The sequence below is a fragment of the Morone saxatilis genome, unplaced genomic scaffold (genome assembly GCF_004916995.1).
Source record: "Morone saxatilis isolate NCDOM2014 unplaced genomic scaffold, NCSU_SB_2.0 Contig11, whole genome shotgun sequence".
NCBI classification, from domain to species: domain Eukaryota; kingdom Metazoa; phylum Chordata; class Actinopteri; family Moronidae; genus Morone; species Morone saxatilis.
This window is the reverse complement of record NW_023339663.1, coordinates 8,517,259-8,526,438: the sequence shown is the minus strand read 5'-3', so window position 1 is coordinate 8,526,438 and position 9,180 is coordinate 8,517,259. Positions and strand designations below refer to the sequence as shown.

Below are 9,180 nucleotides of genomic sequence, written 5' to 3'. Positions count from 1 at the left end.
TTGTTTTGTAGCACACACAGACACAACATGAGAACAGACATGATATATGTATTCATTTAATCAAGGAAATAGTTTAAAGATACAATAAAGAACACATATTCAGAGTAAAACACTCTGCAATGTATTCCCAAAGCACCATGGGACATTGAATTGAAATGTTACAGAAACAAATCAGGAGTTCACCACAATACAAAACCACATCTGAATATTAGTGACTTGTCCATCCCTCGATCTTTATATAGCACTGAAAAGTGATATTTTTAAAAAAGTGCCTGAGATAAAAAAGTGAATGTGTTTACGAACAAAGAAGAGAAAAAAGGAAATAAAATCCCACACATATTTAAGGAAAAAGTCGGGAATTATTACGCATTTTTCTTATTTCAAAAGACAAAGCAATGAAAAGACCAAAATCAACAACATGTTAGTTATTTTCTCAATACTCTCTGGCTTCTCTGTCCTGTCAGCCTTAAACCAATCATGTGCAGACTGAAGATGAAAATCTTTTTTTAAAAACGGGACCACAACTATATACTTGTATATTAGTAGTTTTTAGCAAACATTACTCAAACCAAAGTAAATCTATTTGTTAGGGACTATTTTCAGCTACGGATTAATACACATTTGATACACATAAAGTATTTAGAGCAGCAGTTACTGATTCAAAATAAGCTACAGTGCCCATGTTCATAGTAACAAAGTCACAATTATAATAATAATAATCAAAATAAATATATTAAAAATAAAGGAATAAGATTTATCAGGCTTTGGCCACACAAACAATACTTGTCTTTAGGCTCAATTCATTTGGTGGTTTTGGTCTTTTCATTGGATCAGTTGACAGGGATGTAAAATGTAGAATATCACCAGCTTTATCCTTTAAGGAAGACAGACTGACTTTCTGAGCTGCAGAACTGTAAATTCCCTCTTTTACCATTAAATACTGGGAGAAGAAGACATAATTTCACATGTCACAGAAGGATGAGAGCTTGTCTCAGACCGGTGGATACAACCTCCATAGCAACGCTACTGCACCCTCTCAATGCCTAATTATTGCTTTGAATTTATGCCATTTCATTGCAAATGGAATAATCTATTGAGAACTCACCAAATTAAAGCCCCCAGTGTGACACTGGTTAAACACAGACAATGGAGAGTGGAGCGAATGAAAGCTCATTGAGCATATCAAACAAATATTTTAATGAAATCACATCACAATCACAAGTCAAAATGTCTGTTTGTATTTTAAAAAGGTTTTAAACAGAATGTATTTTCCTCAGCTTGTGGTTTTATACATGTAGCTGAAGGGGGCCAAATCTGTGGATGTGAGAGCAGACCACGCACTCTTACAATGGGGCTTTAGGTATAGATTAAGTTTTAGGGCAAGGCCTCAGGGACGGCGGGAGGAAAGGTTCAGATGCATTTGTTCATGCAGAGCAGCAGCTCCATGCGCAGAGCAATGCGTGTGTGCCATCCGAGGGGAAGGATGCGGATGTAGCGAGCCACAATGGGCGGCCGCAGGAGGTTCTGCACAGATGAGGAGCGGTCAGAATTTCCATAAAACACCTGTGGAAAGAGAGACAGGACTGATTACTTTACACTGACTGAAACTGACAAAACATACAGCTTTTTACATTAAAGTTACTACTGGTACTACTACTAATGGTAATAATAGTTCAGTCAGGACCACTTTTGTAAGTAGAAGTAAATAAAATTCTCACACTGAGAAGCAGGAATCAGTGTTTGGCAGTTTTGCTTGATGAATTATTCAATTATCAAAATTGTTATCAACTGATTTTTAACTAATTCAACTAATTCATCTGTACAATAGAGCACTGTAGGGAAAACATAAAACATAAAAGACATTGACCATAAGATTCGGGTCAGATTTCATAACATTTGCATTTCATCATGTTATTCATTATATTATTTCTCAAGACATATTGTTTATCAAAATAAGATCAGTGGTGTCTAAGACGTTTCCTCAAGCTTTCCTCAAGTATTCTACAAGTTTTTTTTGTTGTTTTGACTGAGTTCAACTGACCCTGTTGTTTCCAGTCTGGTCTTTGTAATAGATCCAGTTGAGTGTTTCATCTGTGCGGTACTGAACGCTGTACTTTGTGATCCATTCATCAGCATCACAGCGGCCCTGAGTGAGGATGCCTGACACCACCTTCACCTCGTTCAGGTCAATCTGCAGCCACTGATTGCTGTCCTGGAACTTAGACAGCCAGGCACACCTGGAGGAGAAACACAAACATACATATAAACGACACATAATGCAGCAGTGTGTGTATGTGTACTAGAGCAGTACTACTCTAGTACACATGCACACACAGACAGTGGTTCAGTGTTTTCTTAGGGCAGATGACAGAGATGTATAAATTATTGACAATTAAAATTGAAAAGATAGACAAGTAGATTAAAGGTCTTTTTCACGGCAGGCATTTTGACTTGTCAAGTGTCCTAGTCAGTCATGACCCGATACCAGGACTCTGAAAACTAATCAGCTAAATGAAATTCAAAGCCATCATTTATTTTATTATTTACATCTGAGCTTTTCCTACTGTAATGTGTCACAATGTCTGCTATGAAAAAGACCTGTCGTTTTGGGAATGATACCAAACTGTACTTTTCAGGAAATATCTGATAAAAAAACTAAATTAAGAATCTGAAGGCACCCTGGTAGCCTAATGGTTAAGAAGTATACCCAAATAACTGTGGTAACGGTTCAGCCAGTGGACATTTATTACATCTGACTGTTACAGTCTGGCTGTCAAATAAAGGCAAAATCCAGCCTGCTATACCAATTTTGGGTATATGACAGTTTTTGATACTTAAGAATAGATTTTAGTCTGTATTCAAAAAGTATTGTAGTATATGCTGACCATTTTGAAATACATACTGTTAAAGTGTTTTTTGCTTTGCTGTTGCTTGATATTGGAAGATTTAAGTATTTTCTTGAAGAAATAAATTAGACTTTATCATCAAATTGTTTATTTATTTATGCATTTAATTCTTGCAATGCATGCCTTATTTATATTTTCATGATTTAAAGCAAGAACATATTGGCAGGTCAACCTTACCAAATGCACCTTGCATAATGAGAGAGGGGTTATATTTTCTCTGAGTGCATTTTTTCTAATGCTGTTCCTCACAGATGGCAGTGGTCCAGACATTTGTTTATTACGGTCTTTTCACTGTGACAGAACAGTCAACCATGTCTGGCAAAAGCAACATTTTGTTCAAATGAACAGCATTCATTGCATGAGATAAAAAATACATGCAGCTGTATAACTCTACAAATGTATTTTTTGCTATCTGATTTGATTTAATTTATTTAGATCTCTTTTAGCTCAGTGGCTAATCTTCCAGTCCTGTCTTTGAGTCCACATTAATTATTAATTAATAATGAAGTCTACATGTTGGCCTGTACCTACCCAAAACCCTGACCGTTGAGCCGGGCCCTGCTCGGGAGCCATGAGGAGAACCAGCCGGTGTATTGGTCCTGGTTGGAGCAGGTTATCTGCTCTGGACTCACTGATCCAGCCTCAAAGCCCAGGGGCTTGTGGTATGGACACTCTGCAGGAGGATCAGAGTTAGAGTTATAACAGAGGTCCTAATTTAAATCTCTTATTGTCCTTGTTATTTCAGTTCATATCAGTGTTATTCACTTGAAAACCTCCTGGCTACATAGATTTCAAGGTCACCATCCCTGATGGTGGAGAGCACAAACACATCTGCCAGCAGCTAAGCAGTAAAACACTGAAATGTGACCAGCAAATGATCATCACTAAGCCTTTGTACAGTAGGTGCTTAATTCTCCATCTCTTTATCCATAGCTCTTTCTCCAACCTCACCCCTGCCGACTCCCATCCTCACACCCTTCCGCCTCCCAAAGCCACCCGCCGTTAGCAGCCCCAGTGTGACCCATATCCCATCCTAAAAGCCTGCAGTTTAATTCTCTGTAGTGAGAGATCAGTGATGTCCATTAGGGCGGCAGGCGGACAGATGGCCATGTTCTACTCTCCACAGCTTTAGCTCCATGTTTTGATCTGTCAATCTGCGCTCTCACTTTCCATTAAAATCACATGAGGGCACTCCTTTGCTGACTTATTTCATATAAATTATAAAAATATGAATGGGAGAAATTAAAGAAACGTGTGAAGTTTTTTTCCCTAAAGTTTAAAAAAAAATATGTGGAGCAGAAACCTGCTGCACTTTTGTTTACTACTGGCTTAAGCCTATTTGACACAGGGTCACATCCTGTCTAATCTCAGTATTACAACGCATTCAGCAGCACCAGCGCCTGTGTGAGTCAGGAGATAAGTGTTTACATAACAGCAATGTGAGTGACTTTGTAGTCCTCCCTAATGTATTTCACAACTAAAATAAAACATATTCAGATGGCAGAAATTATGGGAAAACCAAGAGGTGAGACACGAGGAACTGATATGGAATCAAATCTGAGGCAGAGAAGGAAAGTCTGTCTCACTCATAACCTATAACCACCAGGTCCATGTCGAGGTAATTACTGGTTTCTGTGATTGTACGATTGGCACAGTCTATTAAGAGCCCCATAATCTGAGCATCATGTTCTGAGATAATGATTATCTACTGAACTTCTTTCTCCTCTCCGTCTTCGGTTGCCATGTGATTTGTGGCTCAGTTGACACACATTGATTCACTGAGGAAAGCCCTTTTCACTGTACATCAACTCTGCCTTTCTCTTCTCTTCAAGTCTGACATGATTCAAGTCTGATCTTTATATCACGGGCCCAATGAGGCTGCCCCAAAGTCCTTTTTTGTTTGTTCGTGTGTTTGATCTCAAAAACAGATTACAGTATATTTGGTGGAAAGTTAAACCCCAGGCCAAGTCCTTAAAGTGATCAGGAAAATGGAGATGTCCATCTGCTGATGAATATGATGTGATATGATCAAGAGTTCCACACTAGCTACAAATGGACCTCATGGTGAGATTATTTTGTCAACTGTTGTTTCAGGGAAATAATTAATTTTCATTTTCAACCAAGTGAGTAGTTTTTGGTTCATATCTGGATCCATGTGCATGATTGCTGAGCACATTTTCTATTTCTGCAAAAGTAAAATTAGATTTAAATTCTGTTTCTTTTCATGGCACCATCTGCATCAACTTCTCTGAGAATGTCCAGTGGAGCATGTCCACCCTGTGGTGTCAAATCTGGAGTCTAATGCACTCATGCATGTACATGTAGAGATTTTCTTTCTCTCTGTCTCTATCACACACACACTCACATATTAAAACTATACATCTATCTACATTGTAGAGCTTACAGATCAGCCTTTCAAATGTGATAATTAGAAATTTTGGTTTGTCTCATGTTATACTAAATTTACTTTCTTTGGAAAGCAAAAATCGTAAATGATCGTTATTTGCTGACCTACTGTATTGTATGCTACATTTGAGTTAAACAATCGGACATACAGCATATAATTCTTGTCCTTGTCCACTCTCTCAGTCAGCTCACAGCTGTTCATTATCTGAATCTTACACTACCATCACAATTAATTCCGTGTTAAAAGTACTATTATTAGTGTAATGATTCAATATGATAATCTAATCAACAAAAGTCACCTAATTAGAAGGTCAAAGAGTGGCCTCATTAGAGCTGACAAAATCTGTGCTCAGTGTGTTGTAAAGGGCACGTGATGTTAAATTAATTTCTCACAAATCCATTATGAATGATTTAAGTGCAGTAAATTAATGGTGTATTTTTTTTTTACAGGTTACTGGCACAAAAACAACAACTAGACTTTGTGAAGGGTTTGTATCTGATGTCTCTTACTGTACCTGGCATGCAGTCCACTCCTCGCACCATGGAAGAGCCAGTCCCAATGGAGGAGAACTCAGTTGGGGATTCTCCTCCTTCACAGTCACATTTGCAAGACCTTTTGGTCCATGCTTCAGAAACTTCCGCCTCATAAAAACACACACATTTAACATTTAATAGATGAAATCCAAACTACTGTCATCAGAAATATCTAATTTATGAAACACCATTATTTTTAAAATACAGCTGTTTGTAAATATATATATATATATATATATATATAAAAATAATAAAGACAATGATACAACAAAGAGCTTCTAATCTGATCACAGCAGATTTCCAGTGTTTTTTCAATGGAAATCATTTGACATTGACCAATGTCAATTGGAGAAACATTGCTTAACTCCAAGCTGAGATGTCTCTGGTATGGGTGATGTAGATCAAGTGTTTAAAAAAACTGCATATTTTGTAAATACTGCTGATTTCAATGCTCTAAGAGTTAAATCATTGCTGATATTTTGCTGAGGTTTCTTCATACCTCTTGAGCATAAATGCTGATGAACACTGTTCAGGCAGATGGACAGAAAGATAAAACAAATGCCAGTCAGCCGACAAACATAGAGGAGAAAAAAAAGACTGTTAGGACACAGTAGTCACCCATTGTAGCAAACAAAATCTGTGCATCAATCTGTCAAATTAACCACATTAAGAATAGGTAAATAAACACAACACAGACAGAGAATCAAGCATGATAATCCCAAGGATTACTGAGAAAATCTACTATATTTGTCAAATTCTCAGTTAGGAATAAGTTTGTCCTTTGAAATCATCTTCAGCAGTTTCAGAGGATTCAAATCAACTCAAACTGGTTCAACACATTGAAGAGTGTTGAACCAGTTTGACTTGATTTAACTCCTTTAAAGATTTACAATTCTAAACCACACAGATTATGGGCTCATAAGGACTAGAGTTTAAAGACTTGTACCGTTAGATCCCAGAAGAAGCAGGGCCAGCAGAAAACGCTGCACGTTAAGAGCCATCTTCCAACCTGCTCCAAACCAGACGACACCGACTGTAGACTGAGCAACCAAGCCAGCAGTGATAGAGAGACTGGATTACAATAATCCACAGGACACTAATGGCCTTACCTAATGCCTTCCTTATCTGACAAAGCCCCTCCTACAGCTGTTCACCCACCACCATCAACGACCACCAGCCCCACTAGGCATTCTGGAAATCACTGCACAGCCACAGGGTTCAAGAGAAAAATCCGGGAGAATATATAAAAGCCAGGCTGGTCAATCAGTTATGTGACAGATTTAGGTTGTGTGTGTGGCTGGAGGGTGGTGATGGCTTATGCTGGGCCTTGTGATCCATATAATTGACCAGAAGGTCTACTTTTAGGCTCTCCTGAAAATGTTGCTGTGTTTGCTGTTTTTATTACCATGTTCATTTTAATATATAAAATAAATGATAAAATAAGAAGAAAAAAAAACACTACTCATTTGGTTTCAGACCTAACTGAGGTGCTGGAGCTATAGACTATTAAGCAATTAAAATCATCCGCAGACTCAAATCTGTGCATATGAGCTTGCTATCTTTTCTTTCCTTGATCAAATGTTTGCAAAATAAATAAGATTTTTACACATGTCTAATTATGTGGATGCTTTTCTCTATTGAATATATAAAGAAAGAAAGAAAGCAAGAAAGAAAGAAAGAAACAAACAAACAAAGAAAAAAGAAAGTACAAGAAGGTAAAATAAAAACAGCAGCCAAATTTCGAGTTTAAAAAATAAATGTATAACTAGAATATTTAATAAAAAGGATAAACAACAGATTGCTTGATATATCAAGTTAATATACCGTATAGTTATAGTAACAACATAAGAGTAAAGCAGACACAAATTTTGAATTCAGCAGATTTCCAGCATGTAGGAGGTGAAACTGTGATACTGTGTGTATATTATTTTTTTAATAATGAGCTTTGAATTATTGTAGATCATGGGAAATGTGGATTAAACATCACCTGTGATGTTTTAAAAAAAATAATTGACGCTCTTGTTCCTGTTTAGATTTGACTTTTGTGTCTACTGTAGATACTCAAGCTGAAGACGTCTGAACTCACGCTGAGGGTTTCAAAGCCTGGCGGGTGAAAGTAATTAAGCCTAATTAAAGCAAAGCTGTTTTCAATTTGTGTTCATTAAAACATCCTCTTCTCTCCTCACACACTATTTTCTGTTCCTGCTCTCCTTCTGAATGCTCTAAATTTCATGAGTTGATTTCTTTCAGTGTTTTTGAATAAACTGAACAAAAAAAGCAAAATGAAGGCATCTGTCCGAGCAACACGCAGGATTCCTTCACAGACAAAGAAGAGGACTAGAGCTCACTCCAATCTCATCTACAGAGTTCATAAAGAGGTCAGAACTACAGCAAAAGCAGTAACTTGTGTGAAGATGTGGTGATTAGAACTAAAAATTCTTGTTTTTCATGGGATGATTTTAACGTTAAAGTAGGTCAAAAATCTTACTGGACTGTATAGGTCACAGTGATTTGGATTAAGACCATGAAAAGAATCTTCTTGTCTTAAGTGCAATTCAAAACCGCCTGTGATATCTTTTTATTTATTTTTTTTCATGTCTCCGGCAGGTCAGTCCAACTGGGATGAGGAGTCCAGACTTCCTGGCCAGTCGACTCAGTTGTCCCAAACCAGTCGTGCTCAGACTGGTGAGCTCCGAGGCTTCCAGGCTGTCAAAAACCAACAGACTGAAAGTCATCACTCTGCAGGAGATCAATGCTGCCGTCACACATGTGCAACAGAGGATTTGTACAAGAGCTGCTGCATAAAAGAGCTGGACTTAAGCAACACAATTTTATAAATTTTATCATTAAAGAGATTTTAATTTTTAATCTGTTGCCTTTTTATATGAGATGCAAGTTTTGCATGGTTAAAAAACAATAAGTAGTCAGCCCATAGCAGTAAGTTACAGCTGATTTATCTGATATTATCTTATCCAATTATTAAATTCAGGTTGTACTGAACTTTTGGCTAACACACCTCAGTATGACTCATTATTTCCAGTCTTTTAGATCAATTAAACCCTGAGGTAGAAGGTAAGCCCTCCCTTCAGGTGAAATCCAGGAAGGTCTACGCTGCCTTTAAAACATAAAAACCAAACATTGTGAGCAGGTTTTAAAATGAGCAAAAGTAGCCTTACTGCTGGCTTAAGTTTCTGTTCCCCATTTTGTTATTTTAAACAATAATACTTAGGCTACTTAATTGCTCTGCCCACACGTAGATGTTTTTTTTTGGTTCTTAATAACCCGCAGCCGGTTACATTTTCACACACAAGGAAAATAAAGTAAGGATAAAAAA

The 9,180-nt window shown here is 37.3% G+C and overlaps 1 protein-coding gene across 1 annotated transcript; it reads right to left on the bottom strand.

Moving 5' to 3' along the window:
• Window positions 1-1,180: 1,180 nt before the first annotated feature.
• rs1a (retinoschisin 1a) lies at window positions 1,181-6,996 on the bottom strand. The gene is made up of 6 exons (XM_035652425.1): window positions 6,793-6,996; window positions 6,346-6,371; window positions 5,828-5,954; window positions 3,438-3,579; window positions 2,042-2,237; window positions 1,181-1,563 (listed from the first exon to the last, which is right to left on the bottom strand). Exons 1-6 carry the CDS (start codon window positions 6,845-6,847, stop codon window positions 1,411-1,413), a joined length of 699 nt encoding a protein of 232 aa, XP_035508318.1. The 5' UTR covers window positions 6,848-6,996; the 3' UTR covers window positions 1,181-1,410.
• Between the last annotated feature and the right edge of the window lie 2,184 nt (window positions 6,997-9,180).

Excerpts from the sequence above, each read along its gene's own strand:
- rs1a (XM_035652425.1), bottom strand. The coding sequence starts at position 6,847 with ATGGCTCTTAACGTGCAGCGTTTTCTGCTGGCCCTGCTTCTTCTGGGA. Across the intron at positions 6,372-6,792 it reads GCTTCTTCTGGGATCTAACG|TGTTCATCAGCATTTATGCT; the intron begins GTACAAGTCTTT and ends CTGCCTGAACAG. Across the intron at positions 3,580-5,827 it reads AGGAGTGGACTGCATGCCAG|AGTGTCCATACCACAAGCCC; the intron begins GTACAGTAAGAG and ends ATCCTCCTGCAG.